Raw genomic sequence first — 27,635 nt, forward strand, 5'->3', positions numbered from 1 at the left:
TACTCTCCACTTTAAAATGTTCATCACTTTTCTAATATATATATATATTATCAGTTATTTGCAGAGCACCAACAGATTCCACAGTGTGTATATATATATATATATATATATATATATATATATATATATATATATATATACTGTATATGTTTGTGCGTGTGTGTGCTGTAGAATCTGTTGGTGCTCTGCACATAACTGATAATATATATATATATATATATATATATATATATATATATATATATATATATATATATATATATATATATATATATATATATATATATATATATTTATTAAAAAGAAAAACAATTCTCAAGCGCCCTGTTCTCAATAATAAAAATAATAATTAAAAAAAAAAAACTCATATAAAAAAGGATATAGGATGGATGTAGTCAGATCAGAAGCTTGTATGGTCTCTTATAGGAATCACTGCCTGTCATGGAACACAGCACTGGATGCTGGAGCGTAGCTAGACAAAAGAGGAACCGACAGAGAGGCGCAGACTCTTCTAAGTGTAGTAATTAAAAGCTTTTTGGTATTTATTGAAGAAGACAAATGAAGACTCACATTTAAAAACCTCAAACATGTGAGGTATGTAAAAGCATTAAAAAAACAATAGATGTTCCACAGCGGTATTCACACACTGGTCCAACAGCGGTATTTAACACACTGGTTCCCCAAACGATACCTCTCCCTCAGTTGGAATACTAAGTTACAATTAAAATAAAAAAGCTAACATTACTTAAAAATAATTAAAAAAATAAACTAATCTAAGATTACAAAAAATAAAAAAAAAATCTAACATTACATAAAATAATAAACCAAATGATCAAAAATAAAAAATTTAACCTAATCCCTATGAAAATAAAAAAGCCCCCAAAATAAAAACACCCCCTAATCTAATACTAAACTACGAATAGCACTTAAAAAGGTTTTTGTAGGGCATTGCCCTAAATTAAACAGCACTTTTACCTTAAAAAACACTAAGTCCTCCCTCTAACAGTAAAAACCCCACCCCCTAAAATAAAAAAACCTAACACTAAAAAATCCTAAACTACCTATTGCCCCTAAAGGTGCATTTGTATGGGCATTGCCCTTGAAAAGGGCATTCAGCTCTTTTAAGAGTGCCCAATAAATCCCTAATCTAAAAAACAAAACAAAAAAATCCTAAATCTGACCCCCAAATAGGTACTCACTGTTCCTGAAGTCTGGCGGAGAAGGTCCTGTTCCAGGCTGAGGTGAAGTCTTCTTCCAAGCAGCCGACATCTTCTTCCAAGCAGGGACCACTTCCTTCTTCCTCCAGGACCAAGCCGGCATGGATTCTTCAAATTCAAAATCAGCCAATAGGATGAGAGCTACTGAAATCCTATTGGCTGTTTTTTTTTTTTTCTTAGGCGACGGCAGTTTCTAAAGTGCCGTAAGTCACTGACATCTTCAGAAATTTGTATTTACGCTCATTTCTGGACATCGCTAGTTTATCCGACTTACGACACTTTATGAACTGCCGGCAGGGTTTATGTGATACCCCAAAGTGCAAGGTGAAATTACGGCGCAGCGCGGGTTTCAGCAGTTGCGCTGAAGCTTGCTCCGCATATGTAATCTCGCCCATTGTTTTCCATTCCAGCAGCCATAACACAGTAGTCAGCAGGTTAAACATACTAATTTCAGGCAGTGCTTTGTGGTGTCCTGCTATATACATCTGGAGAATTGTACTGCAGCAGTTTGTGCAAACACTGCTGTTGCAAATGTTCACCATTGTTAAAATAACTTTTCCAAAACTACTGCCATCTAGTGCTCCATACACGTGCATACCTGAGCCTACTTGCCTGCTTTTTAACAAAGGATTCCAATAGAACAAAGTAACCCGGAAGTTCCTTTTTGTTTTTCAATCTATCTGAATCATGAAATAAACATTTTGGGTTTTATGTCCCTCTACAGTGAAATGGAGCAAACAGCTCCAGACTATTCTGACAGTTAAAATCAAGTGAGTTCATCTGTCTCAGAAACACAGGACTTCTGGTCTTCTGCCACCAAATGCACAAATGTTATTGCATAAACATATCAAGGGAAAGACACAAATAAAACCCTCTACTATTTTTAGAATGGAGGATGGACTTACACCCACATTTTGACATTTGAGTGATACAATGAATATGTGTTTCAATAGAACAAATGGAATGTTCAATTTAAAATACACTCTAACACAGAGCTGTCCAAACTTTTCATGTTGGCGACACACTTTTTAGCCCTACATCATTTCGTGACACAGTAATTCAGTTGTACTGGCAAGCAGGAGGTTAAACTAACTTGTTTTAAGAGATACGGACACATACATAAATTATATAATAATGAAATGTTTTTACAAGTAACAGTATGTATGTGCAAGAATTAAAAAAAAAGTTTAATAACACCAATAGCTACTTACTATTTTAATGTGATGTATGAGGTTGAAACAAAGGAACACAGTTTCTGAATATTTGGTAGAATATTAGATAAAGACACTCGAATTTCATCAGCAAGCATTTTTAAGCTTCCACTTCTTATCCATATATTAAGAGCAGAAGCAGCAATGCACTACTGGGAGCTAGCTGCAAACCCCCCCCCCCCCCACTGACTTCAGCTCAGCGTATAAGCTGCCGCCCTCGGTGAGTCTGATTGACTACTGCCCACGTTGCAAACACACTGCTGTCCCACTCACGGACTACCCATGCAGTCACGAGCCAATTAAGGAGACTACACGTGCAGTCAGGAGCCAATGTGCCGCCAAAGCCGCCAATTGGAATAGTTTCAGTTCCCACTGAGCTGCGGCAATAGGATAAGATGATCTGTGACCCCCTAGGTATCAATCATGTGTCAACCATGTGATATGCGTAGCAAGCAGGCGGAAAGTCAGAACCACCCCCCCCCCAAAAAAAAAAAAAAATAATTAAATTTAAAAAAATTTGTGCTGAAGCAAGGACACACCTACACACTGCTGCCGACACACTAGTGTGTCCCGACACACAGTTTGGAAAGCACTGCTCTAACAAAAGGATATCTGCATCATATAGCCAGTTACAGGCAGGTCTTTCTATTTCTTTATCATTTATGCAATTGTTTCATGTAATTTCACCCTGTGATCCTGTGACTAATGTCAGGGCACTACTGAAGAGGTTGGTAATAGAAAGAAATAAAAAAAATAAAAAAAATATAAAAGTATTAAATGTGAAACTTTTATTTAAAGGGACATAAACCCCAAAAATGTTCTTTCATGTTTCAGATAGAGCATACAATGTTAAACAACTTTCTAATTGACTTCTATCATAACATTTTCTTTGTTTTCTTGTTATCTTTTGCAGGAAGGTAAGTTCAGGAATGTGCACGTGCCTACAGCACTATATGGTAGCAGTTTTGATACGTTATACATTGTCAAGAGCATTAGATGGCAGCACTATATTTTATTTTTATTTATAATTTTTTATTGAGGTATTTGGCGATAACAAACAATAACAAATGTCCAATTACAGGTGGAAAAATAAATAAAAGACAATGTACATATTGCAGACGGTGAACTTGCAGACATAAGTAGGAATCTATAAGGCTGCTCAGGTTAGGTCACAGTAAAATTCTCATGTATAACCTGAACATGTTCACATTGTTAGCAGCTAACTCTCTGTACGGATTTGCATGAATAGTATATATGAGCATAGAATTATAATATCCTAACTGTAAGTTAATCGTATGATAAACAACGTTCAACATAATTATGGCTTTATAGGGCTGCTTACAATAACAAACTCAAGTGCATCTTTATCAAGTTCACTTCTCTGGCTGCTAACTATCTATATAAAACAACAATAATAGTATATATGGACATAATATTATGATACCTCTTTTTTTAGAGAAGTCTGGAATACCTCCCATGGCGAACAGGTTCACTTTTGTACCCAATTTAAAGTTTGTTGCAAAAGGGAGGTTCTTAAATTATTAAATCAGTCACTCATAGACCCCTGGTAGGAAAAATTGTCTAGCAGCTGATACTAAATACTGAAATGTCATCGGCTACTGGCAAAACAAACATGCTAAATAGTACATTAGAGAAAATTATAAACAATAGTGTAATATTATAGAGTATAAATACAAAAAGTTACTGATATAAATACTATTATTACGTGGAGGGAAATTATCTAGAGCCCCTGATAGAAATGAGAATAAACTAGGTTTCCGGCTAAGCCCTAAGAGAGGTGGGGAGTAAAATGGAATTCCATATGAGGTTATATTTTGTAGGCCGCTGTTGTTAAAAGGACACTGGAGATAGTAAAGAAGTTGTGTACTACAAGTGGCTATTACACTAATTGGGCGATAATGAGGTATGTTAGGGATGTTAGGGTACAGATAAAATACTTGGATTTCTTGGAGTTAGGGAGGAGATATGATCTGGCCTCTTATCTACATATTTAATCTCAACTAGTATCCTTGATATAAACTGCACCCATATTAAGGCTGTCCAAAAAGTATAATCTATTAAAAAAAGGTGACAGCTGATGACGAAGAGGTTAGAGAAAAAGCCAGTCAGCATCCAAATATTAGAAGGTTATTGACCATAGAAGTGCTCTGCAATCCTTTTACTCAATTTGAACTGATTTGTATAGGCTTTGAGACCTAGTTAAATAGGAGGAAATATTAGTAAGGTAAAAATAAATACATCTGGAGTCAGATATATATTTGAAGAATACAGGTAATATGATAAGTCAATACTAAATAATTATTTACATTGAACATATTATAAAACTCAAAATGCAAACAGGAGGATTTTTAACTGATATGTATAACACCCTTATATTTTTCTCATCTTGCTAAAGAGGCACTATCCAAATAACAAAACAAATAAACTTTTGGTAAGCTTAGTGTTCCATGTATGTCACCATGGGGGTCCCAGGATCTTGATATATATTTAGGGTTTGTCCGTGCGAGTTATTGTGATTGTAGTCAAATCCCCAAAGAGTTAACAGCAATAAAGATACAAATGGGACCTGTCAGAGTATCGTCATTGACCCATAGTAGTCTTTTTTAATGCCAACTCTCTTCATCCAGTGTCCTGCATTGTTAAGGGAACTAAAGGAGGTCTTGTCCGCTGTCTGTGGACAACAAGCCATACACATGTCCAAGTGAACTGCTGTTAATTGCTCACCTCGACACACAGCTCACTAGCAAAGTCTATGATTGCTATCCGACTACCCTTTTGATGAAATTAGTGGTCTTATGTCCCTCTATATCAGTAGATTGTGGTGCAGAAGCCAGCTGGTCACAGAGCCCTCTGGACAAAGTAAGAGTGACGTTGCTATCATGAAGGGTACGTGATCTAGGCTCCAAGTCTTGCGTTGGTCCCTGAAAAAGGGTTCGTTTTAGGCCACAGTAAGTTATCTCTAGCTGGAGTACTGAGAGTTCTAGAATGTTACAGGGGTTAGGCTTATGTTGCGTTGTGCCCATTAGGTCACCATAAGAATTATCCCGCAAGACAGACCTGGGGATAAGGGTTGCTGAGTTATCATGATAGTAGCTATCAAGGCTAGGATCTGTAGCCTGCTTTTCCTTTCTATCCCCATAAGTATTTCCCATTAGAATCAGCATATGACAATCTTCTCTCTCCCGGGAGCCGGCAGTATCCCCCAGTATGTGAGAGAGCAAGGTATAGGAGTTACTCTGTGTCTGTTGAGGCTTAAGGATAGGATCACTTTTTCCTATAGTTGATCGGGGTGCCATGTTCGCAGTATGAGTCTTATCAGCCTCCTCCATTGTCGTTGTAGGTTTACCCCTATATTCAATGTCGGACTGCACTAAACGTGTCAGGCTATGGAATCTGTCAAACATCTTTCTTTCGAACGCTATTAACAAGGCTTGCACTTCGCGATTAAAATCCTCCATTGTATAATTGTTCATAATTTCCAGAGATGTTGAGCAATTCTTTGTGTACCCGGTTGCCCGGGGGGGTGCTGGGGTGTTGTCTCTTAGTGATTAGCCAACAAGGCCAAGCGGTCCGATTCGTCAGAGTGCAATAAAGGTGTCATCTAGTGCAGGAGAGTATTCTCTGTACATTGCAGTAGGAATCTGCTTTGGATAGTTTAAAATAGTTTATATTTCCTGGCGGATAGAAAATCTTCAGAGCAGAGCTCCTAGGAAAGTGGCCATCTTATGCTCTGGTCCGGACACGCCTCCGACAGCACTATTTTTTGTCATGTAATTCTCCAGACCTAAGCACGCTACCTATCTAGATACCTCTTCAACAAAGAATAACAATAGAATTAAGCTAATTTTATAATAGAAGTAACTTGGAAAGTTTTCTAAAATTGTATTCTCTTTCTGATGTTGGGTTTCATGTCCCTTTAATTATTCAATGTAGGTGTATGAGAACTAAAATTTTAAAGTTAACTTTGTCTTTCAGAAATTCATGTTATTTATTTACCCCAAAGATGCCAGTAACATAAATACATTAATAAATGCACAATACAATACAAACACGTGTAGAACTAAAACAAAATGAAAATGTTATGCTCAAATAAAGCTACAGGAGTTAAATAGTATTTTTTTTTCACATTCATCCCTAATTTTGAATAGAAAAAGACAATAACCTAGAGCAGAGTTTCCCAGCTCCAGACGTCAGGAGCCACTAAGTAGCTAAATTGTTAGTGCAGCACAGGACACATACCTAGCTGCTCAATGCCTGTGGTTATTCAATCTGTTCTCGCCCAATGTGATCCTGTTAATGGGTCCTGAAGAGTGGCGTTTGGGAAACCTTGCCCTAGGGTGTCCAGACATCCTGATCAGCAAATCAAATCAATCAATCAATCTCTCTCTCTAAGAATTTTGGACTTTTTCCTATCTTTAACATTGTGTGAACTAGTAACTTTTTCTTTCTGGGCTAGTAACTTTTAATCCCTGACCAGTAAACCATAGTGATGTTTTTACACACACACACATATATATATATATTGTTTGTCGGTCAGACCAGCTCAAAGAAAAAAGACCTGGATTAATGGTATAGTGAAGAGAGACATTAGACAAAAATATCACATGTCAGAGGGTGCACAGGAGGAATCAGTTATTGATTGTCTTTCAAAAAGAAAAGGAAATGACAGAAAAAAGATAAAGAGTACAGAAAAGAAAAGGAATCCTTTTCTTTTCAGTACTCTTTATCTTTTTTCTGTAATTTCCTTTTCTTTTTAAAAGATATATATATATATATGAACCACCCAGCTAAAATGTTAGCCAATGTTAAGCTAAAATTAGCCAGTATTACAAAATGTTCATTTTTTAATTCCCAAATTATTTTTTAATACATTTATATTAAATTACATAATTAATCTGTGGCTTTTGGATAGAAATAAATTATATAATATTAGAATATACTATATAAAATCAATCTCCTCTATAGAAAGCCCACAAACAGAAAAAGGCTCACTTGTGCATTTCAAGTATCCATCATACTCGGTCTCTATCTCCTGGATGTATAAAGTACATGCGTATGACGGTCCTACCTGTACATAATTTAGCTGCTGATTCCTAAGGCTCTCAGAAAATCAATCATCTGCACAAATACCACGTCTAGCAGCAAAACAGGACAGCGGTAAATATCCAAGGAGTATGATTAAAGCAGGATGTGTGATAGACTCTGCTAGTCTGCAGGGAGCAAGTGCAAACACAGGCAAGTCCAAACATGCAGTGTCTGTGGTTGCTACAATAAACCATCCGATCAGCTGCTTTACTGTAAATGTTAAGGCTGCAGTATTTAGGGCACTGCACATGTAACTAGCTTAGACATTAACCCTTCAAGACCAGAATAACTGGCATTATAGAAAGACAACATAAGGGCACTTTCAGTTTAATGGATTCTAGTTTTATGTTGTTGTTTGCCTGTTACTTTAGTGTTACAAGCTGCTAAGATCTGCAGAGGTAAAATATTTAAGGGACATTCTAATGTAGAAATCATGTACTCTGATTTATTGATGACCAACTAACACATGGAGCCACAGATTGCTGTTCTCTCCAAAAGGCTAATTTGAGTTATGGCTGCCTTGTTTTCCCACCCATTGCACCCTTGTTTTCCCACCCATCAGAAGTTGCCATGGAACACATTTTAATATACACTTTCATACACAAAAACTATGGCACACATTGTAATTTCTGCTCTCCTTAGGGGCAGCAAAAAATAGTGCCAGGTGGTTTTCACTTGAGAATGCAATTTCTTCATTAGTGAATCAAGCTTACTATAAAGCAACCCTGCAGCCCCTAAGCAGGGCACAGCCAATCAGAAGCAAGCGTTGCATAACACTGCCAATTGTCAGCTGTAGTCTGCTCAAGAGCAGCAATTCATTGAGATGTTTCATTAAAACATCTCAATGAAAATGTTATACAATGCAATCAATAATAATAATCCTATAACTGTTTGTTTTCAAGATTGAAAGTTACCAGATTTGGAAGCAGGTCCCACTGATAAAGAAAACTATCGTACAATAATAATGTTGCTGTGCTAATGCCATTTTACTCTTTTGTAGTCATTGCATTTAAACATCAACTTTCAGTGAGTTGCCTATCCAATTCCACACCTTTGCTTTTCAATGCAACTTGTTATTGAAGATGTAATTTTGCATCCTCTAGTGATTTCTGTACATGTTAATGAAACAAAAAGTTTAATTCACAGTGGAATTACTTAATTCATTTTGACCCCAACCCCCCATGTGGCTGCTGCTAATGGTGATCACATCTTAGAGGGACATACAACCACTCATATGAAAGGGTAGTTCCCCCTGTTCAAATTAGGTGCCGTATGTCCCTCTAAGTGGTGTTGAGGCTGAGATATGGGCTACATATGAGCCTCGCATGCACCACTAACAATGAGGATGTGCAATTCCTCATTGCAAGTGATATCATCACACACACACGATGATGTCACAACATCACAACAGCCAAGAGGATATTAGGTTCCTTCTCATTCACCCACTAGAGAATAAGGAAATGACAGCTCACCATAGGAAGACACAATGTCCTATAAACAGCATAAAGAGGAGGATGGCACTGTGTTATCCTTTGTACAGAATCAGCTAAATGTTTCACAACTCAGAGAATTAAACAAAGGCTTGTAGAAATTTTTGCCCACATTAATCATTTCAAGGTGTAAGTGTATTCAAGTCAACTTTTAATACCTTAAACATGTTTCTAAAGATAATAAAAACAAGTTCTCTATGCAAACATCAGAACTTTTTCTTGGCACTACTGTTTGCAGAGAGCTGTGTGTAACCCCCACAAAAGTGTAACAGACATAGTTCAATGCCAGCTCCAGCCTGGCAATACTACTGGCCCAAGGCTTAACACCAGTGATATCCAACTTCTTAACACATGAGGGCCACAGATCAATATTTTAGAAGGCTTTAGGGCTGTTTATAAATAAAAAATAAATATAATTTCATATGATTTCCGTTACCACAGGGCCAGATTTCGACAACGTACTCTTGTCTGTCTTTCTCCCTTCCAGGGGGCTCTTTTAAGTTCTGGACACCTTTACCAACCACCAGTCCCCAAAACACAAATTTTTAATTCCGTTTTTCCCTGGCATTTAAAAACTATAGCAGACATTGTTACCTCTGCCTTCTATCTGGTGCCACAAAGACTAGTGCATAATACATGTGGTCCACAGGCCGCCAGTTGGCCATCCTTGCTGAACTATTGAGCTAATCAGAGGTGGCATATGTGTATAGCCACCATCGTGTTCAGCTCAGGATCTTCAGTGCATTGCATCTCTGGAGCTGACTCCTATGTTAGGGCCAGGTAGCACTAACTTGCAATGAAGAGTGTGCAGTACACCAATATTGAAAAATTATACAGCAGAAACGTACAAAGCTCTTCTAGTTGTTTATTCAAGTCAGAACATTCAAATGAAATGTAAAATTAGGCAAACATTTGAAGGCTAAAGTAATCTTTCACGAGTCATTGTTCCACAAGCAATCTGTCAATAACTACTCTAAGGGATTCCCCCAGATATTACTGCAGGAGGTTAAGAGCATATTTGTTTATAAACAAGTTTAAGAAAAGAAAAAAAAAAACTTTATTTGTCATTATAAAAGACAATCTAAATAATATATATTTCAAATTTACCTTTAGCATGGATGAAGAGCACCCAACAGAATCTGAACACTTCGGACACAGTACAAGGCTGACGCCTACAAATGCCAGAAAAAAATAATAATTATATTTTAGTTTATTTTATACACATACAAGCAACACACAGTGATTAATAATGTGCATTTAACCAAAACACTTGCGGTTTTTGGAAATCCTAGTGTTCTTTAGAGAGCAACCACTGTTTTCCATTTTTTTATAAATTGAGCAAATATTTTTAATGGTGCTTGCTGTAGACATTTTGTATATATATATATATATATATATATATATATATATATATATATATATATATATATATATATATATATATATATATATATATATATATATATATATATATATATATATATATTAGGGCTGCAACAACTAATCGATAAAATCGATAATAATCGATAATGCAAATCGGTGTCAACGATTTGCATTATCGATTAATCGGTCTATCGATTAGTTGGGCTGCTTGCCACAGCCACACTAGAAAAGGCGTGTCTATTTCCTGTCTATTTCCTGAGCGCGGTGAAGAGAAGAGAAGGAGAAGACGTGTGGGAAGAGAGGAGTGTGCGACAGTGAGAATATTTGGGATAGACGTCACTTCTGACTTCATCTGCTGCAAGGTGGGTAATAACTTTGCGTTAAGCAATGGAGGAGGGAGATATTGGATTCGGCTGGCTGCTACTTGACTGTGAGTAGATCGCGGGCACCGGGTCATGGAAGGGGAGGGTCTGACTCTGAGTCTGGATCAAGTAAAACTTGCTAAAATAATAATATATAACCTCTGGTGGTCTTCTGTTTGATTTTACAACACTACGGTTACTGCTAGCTTCTGTAACTGTTAGGGAGGATAGCACAGAGCAGGGTGTGAGCTGTGAGGAGATCGCGGGCACCGGGTCATGGAAGGTGAGGGGCTAAGGTAAGGGTCCGGATCAAGTAACTTGCTGGTCTCACTGTAGCGTGTTTTTTTTTATTTAACTAACTAATAACTCAAAGCCAAGCCAACTTAGCCAAGAGAAGTGCATTAGCACAAGCATACAAAAACACTGAGACCAGAGCTTATGTCTTAATCCTCTTGGCTCCGCATCCCAGCAAGTTACTTGATCCAGACCCTCACCTTAGCCCCTCCCCTTCCATGCGACCCGGTGCCCTCAATCTCCTCAGTCCCCACACCTCTGTGCTATCCTTCCTAACAGTTACAGAAGCAGTCACAGGAAATGTTGTAAAATCAAACAGTCAGTGAGACCACCAGAGGTTATGTATTATTATCTTAGCAAGTTACTTGATCCGGAGTCTGACCCTCACCTTAGCCCCTCCCCTTCCATGATCCGGTGCCCACGATCTCCTCACACCCCTGTGCTATGACTGCTATCCTTCCTAACAGTTACCTACAGAAGCAGTAGCAGCCCTACAGTCACAGCACAGCAGTGTTGTATGCACTGCAGTGACAGTCAACAGTTGATCTTTTTTTCTTAATTTAGACAACCTTGGTGTAATAAAAACAAAGTAAATAAATATGTCAAATTGGCAGCCAGCTACAGCTGAGCTAATAAATTATGACAACAATACATTTGCTCTGCTAAGTCTTTAAAAGTTTGTAAGTTGTGTAATTTAAAGTAGTTTGTGTTGTGTACAGTTGTACAGTGAACTTGATGAGATAAAAATGGTATATTGTTCAGTGGTTTTTTTTGTTTTTATCCGATTAATCGATTAATCGAAAAAATAATCGACCAACTAATCGATTATGAAAATAATCGTTAGTTGCAGCCCTAATATATATATATATATATATATATATATATATATATATATATATATATATATATATATATATATATATATATAAATAGCATTAGTGCTGCCCTATGCACTAGATATCTGCTGCTCCCAAACAATTAAATATCATATATTTTTCACAATAGTTGGGAAGAGGTACTTCATTTTATATGAGGACATCTCAATATCTGCTGCACCCCTAAATTCTACTGCCCTAGGCACAGTACGCCAGAACGGTAAGCACCATTCCTCCGCCCGCCATATTCAACAATTTATTGATAGATGACTCATCTGCAATCCACTAATCAAACAATGATTAGTGGATTGCAGATGAGTCATCTGTCAATCAATTAACGAATATGGCGGGCGGAGGAACGGCACTTACCATTCTGGCATTACAAGGTGAAAATATCAGAGGATAAGTATATCCTACACATTTGATAAATTAAAGTCCCATTCACTAAGAGTTTTCAACCTATTAGAACTGTTAGAGCACGACAGGGTTCATAAGCCTAACCCTGCCATATATGGTGGGAAGGGTTTGCCTATTGAAAAACTATTGTAGCAGATAAGGTAATAATGTATTTAAAACATTTGATAGTTTACAATGGAGACTTCTAGTAATTGAAAGATGTCTTTAAATATATTTAAAACTTGTTTATAGATGAAATCAAAAAAATTCTTTAGACACCTAAACTTCACCTCCTCCATGCACCAAAGGCAAAGAGAATGACTGGGGGTTGTAGGTAAGGGAGTGATACTTAACAGTTCAACTGTGGTGATCTTTGTCTCCTCCTGCTGGCCAGGAGTGATATTACCAACAGTAATTACTCAAGTCGTGGACTCACCATATCTTAGGAAAGAAAAATATTTTTTGTCTTTTTCATAAACTTTGTGAGGTTGGCATCTTAAAAGATTCCGGGGTTGTCTTATATGGATACAAGGTAAACAGCTACACATGAGGCCCAATAACACAAATATCTATACACACCTTTGTTTTCTCCCTCTGTGTTGCCGAGGCTGCTCTTCCTGCATGCTCTTGAAGACCTCTTGAAATATTGTCTCATATTTCTTGAAAAGCACAGCGGAAACTGTAAAATTGCGCTCTAGCTTTTGGGTCTTTTGGCGAAAGTCAATTGGAAGATTGGCCATGTCTTCCCACTTCTTCATTTTGTTAAAAAACTCAATCAGACTAAAATAAAAATATATATATATATATATATATGTTTAGTTAAAGTGTTGGTAGTTTAAAGGTAGTCATGGTTGGTACTTAAAAGTACTACTAAACACAGTAGAATAGCATAATCAGTAAATGCATAATAAAAAGACAATGCAAAAGCACTTTGTTTAAATATCGAATGAGTAGTAGATTACTTTCTGAAATTTTTTACAGTTCTATTTCCTTCCCTCTGCATCACGTGACCACCCTTAGCCAATCACAAAATGCATATATGTATATTCTGTTAATCTTGCACATGCTCAGTAGGATCTAGTGCCTTAGTGTGTGTATATATAAAGATGGTGCACATTTAGCTAATGTAAGTGAATTGGAAAGGTATTATTGGAAAGGTGTTTAAAAATGTGTGCTCTAAGAGTCTAACTGAATCATTAAAGCTTAATTTTGACTTGAGTGTCCCTTTAAGGAGATACTATTTGGTATAGTTTTGTTATTTATTATGCCTTTTTTTACTAGTTAGCGCATATAACAATAGGTGCATTTTTAATATATTGGTAGGAACAGACTGTGAAGCTGGGAATTCTGGGTAAGATGTTTAGTGACTGTGGACTAGAGAGATATTGATAAATTGGAATGAGTGTCTGTAGTGATAGAGGTAAACAAATTTGCTCCCAATTATCTCTTATACAATCTCCCAAATAAACCTAAAAAATTACCTCAATTCTGATGACCGCAGGATTCTTGTCAAAGAAACATAATTCCCTTCCACTGTCCCTCTGCCCACTGTTGGTAGGGTTTTTCTGCAAGCCACGTATAAAGCACATGCCAACCAGTGCAGCTCATTGCCCTATAAAATATAGTATTTGTTTAGACTGCATAATGATGAAGTCATGTAGTACTATATACAGATAACGTAAAGGAGCACAACAGTGAAAAAAAAGGATATTCTCTAAAGTGTGCAAGCACTTAATTAGTTACATGCAATCAACAGTAAAATATTTGTTTATTTCCTACCAAGGTCTTAAACACCTAGTTAAAGTCAGTTCTACAGTACTAATGCAATACTAGAAGCTAGCTGAATATATCTGATGAGCCAATAACAAGAGATAATTGTGTGTAGTCACCAATCTCCTCACCTAGGTCCCAGTAGTGCACGGCTACTCCTAAGCCTATCTAGGTATGCTCTTCAACAAGAGAGCCAAGTAAATTTGATAAAATAAAATTAAAAAGTCTATTAAAATTGCATGGTCTGTTTAATTGTGACTTTTATGCCCCTTTAACCCCTTAACGACCAAGGACGTACGCCACACGTTCTCAAAAAAAATACAGTTAATGACCGAGGACGTGTGGCGTACGTCCTTGGTCTGGAAAGCAGCTGGAAGCGATCCTGCTCGCTTCCAGCTGCTTTCCGGTTATTGCAGTGATGCCTCGATATCGAGGCATCCTGCAATAACCCCCCTTGGCCATCCGATGCAGAGAGAGCCACTGGTGGGTGGGAGCAAGTCTGGGAGGTGGGTGGGCGGCCATCGATGTGCCGAATGAAGTGGAGGGGGCGGGACAGACGGGAGAACGCACGGGATCGCGCGCGTGCACGGGGGCGGCGGGCGGACGCGTGCACGGGGCGGGAGCGGGAGGGAACCGCTACACTGCAGAAAAATAAAGGTTAATAAAAGTTAAAAAAAACATTTAAATAAATAAATCATCTAAGGGATCTGGAAGGGGTGGGGGGTTGATCTGGGGGGGAAGCTACACTACAGAAAAGGGCAATTAAATTTAAAAAAAAAACACTTTTTTTTTACTAAACTGGGTACTGGCAGACAGCTGCCAGTACCCAAGATGGCGCCCATTAAGGCAGAGGGGGAGGGTTAGAGATCTGTTTGGTGGGGGATCAGTGAGGTTGGGGGCTAAGGGGGGATCCTACACAGTAGCATATGTAAATATGCTAAGAAAAAAAAAACAAAAAAAAACCAAATATAGCTTTTATTTTAGTACTGGCAGTTTCTGCCAGTACTTAAGATGGCGGGGACAATTGTGGGGTGGGGGAGGGAAAAGAGCTGTTTGGGAGGGATCAGGCGGTCTGATGTTTCAGGTGGGAGGCTGAGCTCTACACTAAAGCTAAAATTAACCCTGCAAGCTCCCTACAAGCTACATAATTAACCCCATCACTGCTAGCCATAATACACGTGTGATGCGCAGCGGCATTTGGCGGCCTTCTAATTACCAAAAAGCAACGCCAAAGACATATATGTCTGCTATTTCTGAATAAAGGGGATCCCAGAGAAGCATTTACAACCATTTGTGCCATAATTGCACAAGCTGTTTGTAAATAATTTCAGTGAGAAACCTAAAGTTTGTGAAAAAGTTTGTGAAATAGGGAACGTTTTTTTTTTTATTTGATCGCATTTGGCGTTGAAATGGTGGCATGAAATATACCAAAATGGGCCTAGATCAATACTTTGGGTTTTCTACTACACTACACTAAAGCTAAAATTAACCCTACAAGCTACATAATTAACCCCTTCACTGCTGGGCATAATACACGTGTGGTGCGCAGTGGCATTTAGCGGCCTTCTAATTAACAAAAAGCAATGCCAAAGCCATATATGTCTGCTATTTCTGAACAAAGGGGATTCCAGAGAAGCATTTACAACCATTCGTGCCATAATTGCACAAGCTGTTTGTAAATGATTTCAGTGAGAAACCTAAAATTGTGAAAAATGTAACGTTTTTTTAATTTGATCGCATTTGGCGGTGAAATGGTGGCATGAAATATACCAAAATTGGCCTAGATCAATACTTGAGGTTGTGTATTACACTACATTAAAGCTAAAATTACCTCTAAAAGCTCCCTACATGCTCCCTAATTAACCCCTTCACTGCTGGGCATAATACATGTGTAGTGCGCAGTGGCATTTAGTTGCCTTCTAATTGCTAAAAAGCAATGCAAAAGCCATATATGTCTGCTATTTCTGAACAAAGGGGATCCCAGAGAAGAATTTACAACCATTTAAGCCATAATTGCACAAGCTGTTTGTAAATAATTTCAGTGAGAAACCAAAAGTTTGTGAAAAAATTAGTGAAAAAGTGAATGATTTTTTGTATTTAATCGCATTTGGCGGTGAAATGGTGGCATGAAATATACCAAAATGGGCCTAGATGAATACTTTGGGATGTCTACTAAAAAAAAATGTATAAATGTGAATGGATATTCAGAGATTCCTGAAAGATATCAGTGTTCCAATGTAACTAGCGCTCATTTTGAAAAATAATGGTTTGGAAATAGCAAAGTGCTACTTGTATTTATGGCCCTATAACTTACAAAAAAAGCAAAGAAGATGTAAACATTGGGTATTTCTAAACTCAGGACAAAATTTAGAAACTATTTAGCATGGGTGTTTTTTGGTGGTTGTAGATGTGTAACAGATTTTGGGGGTCAAAGTTAGAAAAAGTGTGTTTTTTTTCCATTTTTTTCCTCATATTTTATAATTTTTTTATAGTAAATTATAAAATATGATGAAAATAATGATATCTTTAGAAAGTCCATTTAATGGCGAGAAAAACGGTATATAATATGTGGGGGTACAGTAAATGAGTAAGAGGAAAATTACAGCTAAACACAAACACCGCAAAAATGTAAAAATAGCCTTGGTCCCAAACGGACAGAAAATGGAAAAGTGCTGTGGTCATTAAGGGGTTAAATACATTGAACTCAACATTAAATCACATTGAACAATAAAATAACATTGAAATATAAATTCCTATTTGCCTGCTTTTGCTGTAAATTACATCTGAACATTGTTTTACTCCCACTTCATCTAGCCTACACAGTGGCTGGTTAGATCAGGGCAAAAGCTAATTAACATCTGTCCTTAAAGCGATGGTAAACCTTAAAGGGCCAGTAAACCTAGCAAATAATGTTATATAATTCTGCAGAATTATATAACATTAGCTTATCACCAGATTTCTAAAGAGAAGGGTTAAATAGATATTGCGCAAAGAAAACAGAACGCCGCTCCTGGCTCTACTGAGCGGGTCTGTTTTCTTCTCCAAAGCGCATTGCGGGCACGCTGTCTAGTCACAGCGCGCCTGATCGCGCTATTAAACTCAATGTAGTCCACTCTGGTCTGGTAGCGGGAGCGAGCTACATTGAGTTTAATAGCGCAATCAGGCCGGCTGTGATTAGACAGCGTGCCCAGATGCGCTTAGGAGAAGAAAACAGACCCGCTCAGTAGAGCCAGGAGCGGCGTTCTGTTTTCTTTGTTAGATATTTATTTAACCCTTCACTTTAGAATGTGCAGAATTATATAACATTATTTGCTAGGTTTACTGGCCCTCTAACTAATCAAATGTATATATTTAATCTTTGCCATTAAAGGGACACTAAACCCAATTTTTTTCCTTCGTGATTCAGGTAGAGCATGCCATTTTAAGCAACTTTCTAATTTACTCATATTATCAAATTTTCTTCATTCTCTTGGTTTCTTGATTTGAAATGCAAGAATGTAAGTTTAGATGCCGTCCCATTTTTGGTGAATAACCTGGGTTATTCTTGCTGATTGGTAGATAAATTCATCCACCAATAAAAAAGTGCTGTCCAGAGTCTGAACCAAAAAAGAAGCTTAGATGCCTTCTTTTTCAAATAAAGATAACAAGTTAACGAAGAAAAATTGATAATAGGAGTAAATTAGAAAGTTGCTTAAAATTGCATGCTCTATCTGAACCACGACAGAAAAAATTTGGGTTCAGTGTCCCTTTAAATAGTATATATGTACTTTTATTGTTTTTAATCCATCTGTGAAAGGGTTAAATTAGTGCATATAGCAATGCTTCTATTGTAAAGTTATGCCGGCCCACTTGGATTAACTTTTTTTTAATGACAATTCCAGTGAACATCCAATTAACGTGTGTGTCATATGACAATCTTGAAGTCCAGCCCCTTTAAAGCCCTTAGAAAGCCTATTTAGAGAGTGGATTTGACTGCTTTATTCATCACAGCCCAGTCAAAAGAGGAAATGAAGGGGGCGGAGGAACAGACAATACCAATTAGGATTATGTATTTATTTTCTTTTAATTATTATGTGGTTTTACTTGCAAACTAATATATTTTTCATTGCAACATTCTTATAGTCTGAAATTTACCATCACTTTAATTTTCAACAGCAAAAGAGACCAGGAACATGGATTTCACCAGGTATTTCAAGAAGTGTTTCTCTAATTTACTCTTGATTTGCAAAACTTTGTAAATAATGATAAAAATTATATAAAGATTTGAAAGCATTTATTTTGCAGTGCACTGTTTAATTGCTGATATAGGCTATGAGTTGAATGTCCCAGTGAAAAAACAAACTGATTGAGCAAAGTGGGTTACATATAATTATCAGCAAAACTAAAAATCTAAGGCATGGACTAATTAATTATGACTGGCTTCATATGTTACGTGATGTGTGTCAAATAAAAAAAGAAGTTACAATTTAACTATTCCCTTTGGGCAAACAGGGTTTGGTAAATCATACTGAGATGTACAGCATTTATAGAAGTATTAAATTTCTCCTAATAACACAGATTACAAGTACAAGCTCCAGGCAAATCTTTCTGGAAAATACCCTACAAATTCTCCCTAATAATTTAATTTTAAAACAAATAATGTACTAATTTAAATCATTATACAACAACCTAAATCATTATACAACAACCTACAGTTCATTGTATCATTCTGATACAATGCAAACTTTTTAAATACATCACAGTGGAGACATTATGTTGGCTTTCATATAAACAGGGTTCAAAAAGTTAAAGGGACAGTAAAGTCAAAATTAAAGGGACATAAAACCCCCCAAAAATGATTTCATGATTCAGAAAGAGCATGCAATTTTCAACAACTTTCCATTTTACTGCTATTATTTAATTTGTTTTCTTCTCTTGATATGCTTTGCTGAAAGGGTTATCTAGGTGAGCTCAGGAGAATAAAGTAACCTAGGTTCATGCTGCTGATTGGTGGCTGCATATATTTACCGACTGTCATTGGCTCACCCATGTCTTCAGTTAGAAACCAGTAGTGCATTGCTGCTCCTTCAACAAATGATACCAAGAGAATGAAGCAAATTTGATAATAGAAGTAAACTGGAAAGTTCTTTCAAATTGTATGCTCTACCTAAATCATGAAAGAAATGTTTCGGGTTCCATGGCCCTTTAATAGTTAATAATTGCGATAGGGCAAGCAATTTTAAACCATTTTTCAATTTACTTCTATTATCAATTTTGCTTAGCTTTCTTGGTATCTTTTGTTAAAGAGTTATCCTAGATTAGCTCAGAAGTATGCACGTGTCCATAGCCATCTGGGAACAGTGTTTGCAAGAATGTTTAAAACAATGTTTAATAGTTGCAAACTCTGCTACCATAGAGTGTCTGTAGCATTCAATTGAGCTGTTTTGCAACTATGTATAACATTGCTATAATTAGAGGGACATGAAACCCCAAAAAAATATTTAATGATTCAGATAGAGAATACAATTTTAAACTACTTTTCAATTTACTTCTATTATTTAATTTGCTTCTTTCTCTTGTTATTGTTTGCTGAAAGCTTTAGCTAGGAAAGCTCAGGAGCAGCAAAGAACCTAGGTTCTAGCTGCTGATTGGTGGATGCAAATATATACTGATCGTCATTGGCTCACCCATGTGTTCAGTCAGCAACCAGTAGTGCATTGCTGCTCATTCAACAAAGCATACCAAGAGAATGAGGAAAATTTGATAATAGGAGTAAATTAGAAAGTTGCTTAAAATTGCATGAGCTACCTGAATTATGAAAGAAAAAAAATGGGTTTCATATCCCTTTAATGTTGCAAACCCTGCTGCCATAGAATGCTCCAGACACTCTATGGTAGCAGAGTTTGCAACTATGTATAACATTGTTTTAAACATTCTTTCAAACACATGCGCCCACACACCTGAGCCCACCTAGGATTGCTCTTTAACAAAGGATAGCAAGGGAAAGAAGTAAGACTGTCAACAGAAGTAAATTGTAAAGTTGTTGAAAATGTCATGCTTCATCCAATTTTGACTGTCCCTTTAAAAGATTTAAGACATCACTAAATGAATAGGTAAAGTTCTATGTGAGATTAAAAAAGAACACATGCACCAATGTGGACATTAAAATGTAACCATAAGAGAAACTGATTTATAATTTACAATAACTTAAAATTTCTCATGAAACATGTAAAAGAGTATATTTTAAAGATCATGAATAACAGTCTGCATTGCAAACTTCATATAAACAGAAGGGAAATTCTCTCTCAGTTTGACAATTTGGCTTCATCTTAATGCCCTTTCAACGATGATACACTTAGAGGAATATAATGTATAGCTTGCATTGATGTAGATAAGCAACCTGATATACCAAGTATGACAATTTAAAAGCATACTCTTTAAATCTAAAGTAGATAACAGATGACAAGTTATTGTCAATTTTACAACAGGTAATTTCCTACTCTTTGGGCCTAAATCTTGAACAGTATTACTAATACTTACAGCCTATAGAATTTATTATCGGTTTCCGAACATAAAAAAATACCTATTTAGATATAATAATTGTACTACAAACTGATGACCCATTTGTTTTAATATGTTCTGCAAAAAGGGACATTTTTGTGTGTTTTGTTTTTTTATTATTTTATTTATTTTTGCTTCATCCTTAGTGATGCCAAAAAACTAAGTTCTGTATTGAAGGCTTTTAAAATGCTGTAAATCAAATAGGCAGCATTAAAAAACCTAGAATATAGAATTTGCTTTCTAACCTCTCTAGGGATAAGCACGGTTTTTATGTCATGCATTTGTTTATTTATTATTACACAAAAGAAGTGTCCCTTTAATATCTTCAGGTGGCCTTTTCAATCATTTCGTTTTTTTTTCCTAGGCTCAGTGTGGCCAACTGAAGCTCTCATACCACATCAATATTTCCCCCAAATTGGTGTTGTTTAGAGTAGAGTACAAGTAATTGCAGGTCAGATGCTCTCAGCAATCAAACTCCCTGTGGGAGCAGCAACAAATCACTCACCATCCCAACCATAAACAAATAGGAAGCATCAAACACTGCATTACCTTAGCGAACAGCTACCAGCTTGGATACCCAAGCTAAGAATTCACAGATCAAATCTCCTCTGCTATAGCAACAACACCAGGGGCTAATATGGGCTTCATCATGGCAACGCTTCTCAAGCATTCTTTGTTATATTTTTTAACTGGATTCTCTCATTTGCTAGCTAAAACCCAAAAAGTAAACAGATGCAAGCTCCCATTGCAAGAGTTAATTTACATACATTACAGCAATCATCTATACTAGTGGTTTTAAATATCCAGCAAAAAAGAACACTTTAAAGGGACAGTCAACCATAGAATTGTTATTGTTTTAAAATATAGATAATCCCTTTATTACTCATTCCCCAGTTTTGCATAACCAACACAGTTATATTAATGTACTTTTTACCTTTGTGATTACCTTGTATCTAGGAACCTTCTTCCAGCCCCCTGATCACATGACTGTGACTGTTTATTATCTATTGTCTTAAATTTAGCATTGTATTGTGCTAGATCTTAAATAACTTTCTGTGCCTGAACACAGTGTTATCTATATAGCCCACGTGTACTTTCTGTCTCTTTGTGTTGAAAAGAGATTTAAAAAGCATGTGATAAGAGGCAGCCCTCAAAGGCTTAGAAATTAGCATATGAGCCTACCTATGTTTAGTTTAAACTAAGAATACCAAGAGAAAAAAGCAAATTTGATGATAAAAGTAAATTGGAAAGTCGATTAAAATTAAAAGTCCTATCTGAATAATGAAAGTTTAATTTATACTTGACTGTCCCTTTAAATACAATTCAACCCCCTATTGTTTTAATGGTATTACAGTGGTACAACTAAATGCAGCTGTCTATGTGCAGGGACCATGGAACAGCTGAATAAGCCTTGTTACTGTTAACTATGTCAGTTCAGTGTTTGTGTGTGTGTCTATATGTGTCTTTTATCAAAACATAACAATTTAGACCCATCACTCAATACAATCTCCATAATAAGAGAGAACTACTGACTGAGCCATAACAAAGGATGTAACACTTGGTATCATGATAATCGGTTGCTTCTGTGTTACACTAAACCAGATTCCTATACAGTAAAGGCTTTGTGTATTAAGACAAAGAATCTTAATACAGCAGAGATACAAACTCTAATAAGTAAAAGTACAAATGCCTCAGGCATAACTACACCATGAGACCCAATACGTCTTCCCTGGATCAATTGAAACTTACAAAATCATCTCCCCGAGAGAATTAAGATTTGAATACAGCAATATTTTCTTGGAATCAGATTTATTAAGAAATCGATCAACTCATCATCTAAAGAATCCACTAAAATATCTATATTGCCCTATAACTTCCCAATGATCCTAAAGTTCAACCTCACATAAAAATATTTTTTGTTTCAGTGAAGACTTCTTTGGACTCTATCCAATAAAGGCAAAGTTACATAAAGAGCTGGGGAACCAAGCCCCCAGTTAAAATATAACATATATTCGCTAGAGGGTAATTACGTCAAACAGATCCCCTTAATTCTCATAAAATACACACGGTGGTAAAAAGCAGCGATGGTCACATTTGTGTATTATTTATTTACTGGGAAAGACGGCAGCGAAGATTTGCGTGTGATTGCACCACAGCTCTCTTTAGCAACCAATGGGTTAACGAGCATAGTTATAAGGAATACATAGTGCAGGGCTGACCAGGAACTGTAAGTTTTACTCAGCTCAGTACAACCCCGTACTGTGTATTCTTCATAATAATTCGTTCTTAAAGGGGAATCAAGTCAGGGACATAATTATGTTTGACATCATACGGAAATACCGCGTGATCACCTTTACAGTCCTCCTTACCTCTAGGGTGTAGCTGTCCCTAGTTCCCCGGTATATATCCCAGGCCTCTACCCGAGCTCGCTCGTCCATATTCAGACTACCGCACAGATCGTCATAGCGGCAGCGGAGCTGCAAGTCTCTATCACCCACCGATGTTTCCTCTTCCTCCTGTTTGATCATCGTTAGGCCGATCTGCTCCTCTGATCTCCCCCTAACCAACTCGGTGTTATCGGCTTAATGACCCCAGTATCAGACACTGCGCAGATATTTAAATGGCCAGCTTCTGACAGCATCCCACGGTAATTCTCAACTGCAGTTACTCCACTCAATCACCGTAAACGAGGTGTTTACGTTATGTTTTACGCAGTCTACCTTAGTGTAAGGATGGGCGAGCTGTCAGTGAAGAAAGGCGGTGCTAACGTCACACACTCGCTTCTTCATTGGCCGAATGTATAAAAACGAATGTTTTTATTGGTCCGATTTATTGCATAACACGATAGTAGGCTGATTCTCCATGAAACGTGCTGGGATAAAGTTATTACAAAACAAATAAATGGATATAGCTACAGTATATAGCATTTAGCTGTAAATGTATCACACATTATGTTATTTATAACAGCTGTTAATATACAGACACATACAGCACTGGAAATTGATGTATGTTTTGATGTAAGAAACTCGTGAGAGAGGGGGAAAGAAGCACAACAGTGTAGTACCGTAAATATTAGTGACCATAAACAAATGAATTACTGGCCTGAGGGACAAGACATACCACTAGAATTTACCCATATGTTGTCTTATGATATATATAGGTTTTCCTAATTAGAAGATAGTGGTAAGGACATAGACTTGCACAGTACCTGGGCTTGAGAGGTTTAAAAATAAAAATATGACAAAAATAAAAAATAATAATTCAAAATAATACTCTGTTTACTGATACTCATGTATGTCACATGAGCAGCGTATTCAAGCGTGGTCCATAGGAGAAAAATAGCAACATTGTTTCACTACTGTTCCAGATAGCAAAATGCTGTCAGTTTGAGTTGCAAGCTGTCCGACCATAAAATTGTGGATAGAATAATAATTTTAATATATATATATATATATATATATATATATATAAACAAACAACAACAAAGGAAGGGGGCTCCCAGTGGGACCATACTTTAGTTAGATCCTCGGCTCACACCATACCCCCACATCAGACATCTCATGAACCAACTGGCCCTGCAATGTGTCACATACACACATCAGAGGGTCGACTGATTTCCTTTTTACCTCATGTAAAGGAACACATTCCCAATGAGATCTATCCCTATGCCATATTGCGGTAGGTTTGGCTAAAAATCTACATATGTACATGGCTCCTAGACAGATATGATAAACTATATGTCTAATTGCCCCATTCTACTTATTATAGTAGTTATTATAATCAGTATTTGCTAATAATTAGCATCTATACAGGGAGTGCAGAATTATTAGGCAAGTTGTATTTTTGAGGATTAATTTTATTATTGAACAACAACCATGTTCTCAATGAACCCAAAAAACCCATTAATATCAAAGCTGAATAGTTTTGGAAGTAGTTTTTAGTTTGTTTTTAGTTATAGCTATTTTAGGGGGATATCTGTGTGTGCAGGTGACTATTACTGTGCATAATTATTAGGCAACTTAACAAAAAACAAATATAGATGGGGGTGGAGGTGAGCGCCAAAAAAGGCTGAGGTAGGGAATGGGGACACCTGTTAGACTGATAGAGCGGTGTCCACAATGTAGGTTCTCTTGTTGACGTTGGTGGAATCGATGTACAAATAGTATAATAACTATAAATTAGTTGTAAACTTTAAGAATGTATATCAATGTTTAATCCACACAAAAATGTTAAAATATCTCAGATCTACTTAAAAACATACACAATCCTAAAAATAGAAATAAAAATAACAATCATATAAAATCATGGATCCATGTTACAATAAAATAAATGCAAAAAATGGGAATGCACAATAAAAACCTTTTTGCAATAATTGATCTTATAGACCAAGTATCCTAATTGGGCCACGTGTCCTAATTGGAGTAGTTTATTTAGAAACAGTCCAGATGGTGGTAAATGTTCTTATGGTTATATTTGTCCAATTAAATCACAATATGGCAAAAAAAAAAAATTAGTGTCTCTGTCCGTGACCAATTCTGAAATAATTCCAAAGCAGTGTGTGTCCTGTGCCTGAAATGGTGAGAAAATGGAAAATCCAAAAATGTGTGATCACTTAATGTGAAAAAAAGGGGAAAAAAATGTAGAAAAAATGTAGAAAAAATGTAGAAAAAATGTGTAACCTTGCAAAAAATGTGAGAATCCTCCAGTTTATGTGGCAAAAAGTGAGTATTCAAGGTGATTAAAAAAGTGTCCAATGTGATATAGTGATTTCTGTGCAATGAAGTTGTAGCTCAGTATGATCCAATCAAAAACCAAATAACATTGTGCAAAAACCTGTAAAGAAAACAAACAATACTATAATATATACAAACTGTTAAGTGGGTATATCAGTATTATGCTTACTCAAATCAGTCGACGCGTTTCGGCCATGTACTCCTGGCCTTTATCAAGACTAACATTGTGAGTAAGCTGAGAGAATTTATAGGAGCTGTTGCTAATGTTTGGGCGCCAAAAAGCTAGTAGGCCACGCCCCCTTCCTGTTAGGTGCATTGTGGGTATGGGCAAAAGTTTAGTTTTAAAATGTACTCTTAAGACTCATAAATTAATATTTTGATTTTTTAACTATTATTGTGTTCTTGGGGCCATTTCAATTTGGGCTATTTGCTTTGTCTATGTGCCCTTAGTTGGCATCCTAAGTATGATAAATTTGTATTCCACCTACACTTCCGGTTTCGCTAGTGTTTGTCGTGTTTACTTCCGGTTTTTCTAATGTTGGCTCATATCCTGTGGGTTAGTGATGCTATCATACTTCGATAGCTATCTATTTAGGTATTGACCTAACTCCCTTTGTATGTCATATGGCGACTACTTTATCTTTTAGCTAAAGCTGCCTTTACTTTCATTCTTTCTCTTTATTACCTCTGTTCGGCACATATTAATACTTCCGGTTAGCGCATATTAGCACTTCCGGTTTCGCTATGTCATAGCACTTCCGGTTTCTGTTGTTTTCCGGTATCGTGATTGTCTAATACTTCCGGTTTCGATAGGTTACACTACCACACAGAGACTAGTATGAGAATAAATCTAAGCTGCCTATTAATAAGTGCTGGATATATGGCGGTATGTTTGGGTACATGAGTGAATATTGTGATGTAACCAAATCCAAGTACCTATGGTATAGTTTGTAAAATGAGGAAAAAGAATGCGGAGTCTTCAGAGTGGATGAAATAGAGTGTTTATTAGGAGCAGGCTTACTCAGACTCAGACTCGAGTAAATTAGTAAAACAATTTTAAATTATTTAAAATAATTTAAAATAAAATAATATAAGATAATTAAAATATTAAAATAATCTAAATAATCCAAAATACAGTTCACCAAAAATACAATAAAAATACAATCGGGTTACATGGAATAAGATAAAATAAAATGAAATCAGGATAACACTGATACTAATAGAATGCCATATGGAACTGGCTATACAATGAATACCTCCTAAAATCAGAGTGACAGTAGTACAAATAACTGCTCAAGCTCATATTTCAACAGAATGCCAAATCAAAAATGGTATCAAATTGCTTAAAACATGTTCAAACTTCTTAAAATACCCCAAACTTTTCTAAAAGCTTTTAGAATATTTTTAAAATACAAAATCCCAGAATTATTATAATCCTCATTGTATTAGTATTTAAAATTAATATTATAATTAAAACTTTAAACATAACATGATTGTAAAACCAGATAGGACCATATAATGTAGACACTAGATGGGGCCAATGTGTGGGATGCTTCAATAATGGGAGAGGACTGGGAAGACAGTGGAGGTCTCTTTTCTATTACGCACATAGGTAAGTAAACCCGTCTTATAGAAGGGAATCCATGCTATCAGTATACCTACACTTGTCAGGTGGAAAAGACCTGATAGGATCTATGTTTCTGGGTGAGGTGGATAGAAGTGAGCTGTGATTTGATGGAGCATAGGTGACTCTATTAATCAATGATTAAACTCTATTTTGTGAGGCTGAATAAGTGCGAGAGGTCTTCCCTATTATTCAGACCCTTTGGGTACAAACTGTTCAGTGAGAAAATCCATTTGGACTCGTGTAAGAGTAATTTTTGTTCGTGGTTACCCCCTCTCCAATTTTTTCTCACTATTTCTATTCCACAGAATTTCATATCTCTGATGTTTCCTCCATGTTTTATTGTAAAGTGTTTGTATAGTGCTGTATCTATTCTTTTTTTCTCTATACATAGTATGTGCTCCCTCATTCTGTCTTTCAATTGTCTGGAAGTTTGTCCTACATATTGTAATTTGCATGGACATTCAATAAGATATATGACATTATGGTCTCCACATCTTATTAGATCGTTGATCATAAATTTTTCCTTCATATGTGCAGATGAGAATGAGGTTGTTTTCCAGCCATTTCTGCACGCTTTACAATTCGGGCACGGGAAAAAACCTTTTATCTTCTTGTTATATTGACCTACCAC

General features: G+C 36.5%; 1 protein-coding gene across 4 annotated transcripts in view; it reads right to left on the minus strand.

Annotated features, from left to right (window-relative positions):
* The window catches only part of RBL2 (RB transcriptional corepressor like 2), a 194,340-nt gene extending 170,937 nt beyond the window's left edge, over positions 1-23,403 (minus strand). For 2 of the 4 annotated variants that reach the window (XM_053699498.1, XM_053699497.1), the window contains exons 1-4: positions 23,014-23,403; positions 13,816-13,946; positions 12,914-13,114; positions 10,132-10,196 (exon numbers count right to left, since the gene is read on the minus strand). In XM_053699498.1, coding sequence (XP_053555473.1) covers positions 10,132-10,196; positions 12,914-13,114; positions 13,816-13,946; positions 23,014-23,172 — 556 coding nt within the window. In that variant the 5' untranslated portion in view covers positions 23,173-23,403. Of the gene's footprint in view, positions 1-7,517; positions 7,645-10,131; positions 10,197-12,913; positions 13,115-13,815; positions 13,947-23,013 lie in introns of those variants that run through there. The other 2 variants (XM_053699499.1, XM_053699500.1) reach the window with 2 other exon arrangements.
* Between the last annotated feature and the right edge of the window lie 4,232 nt (positions 23,404-27,635).

Source organism: Bombina bombina, chromosome 1, assembly GCF_027579735.1.
Source record: "Bombina bombina isolate aBomBom1 chromosome 1, aBomBom1.pri, whole genome shotgun sequence".
Classification (NCBI taxonomy): domain Eukaryota; kingdom Metazoa; phylum Chordata; class Amphibia; order Anura; family Bombinatoridae; genus Bombina; species Bombina bombina.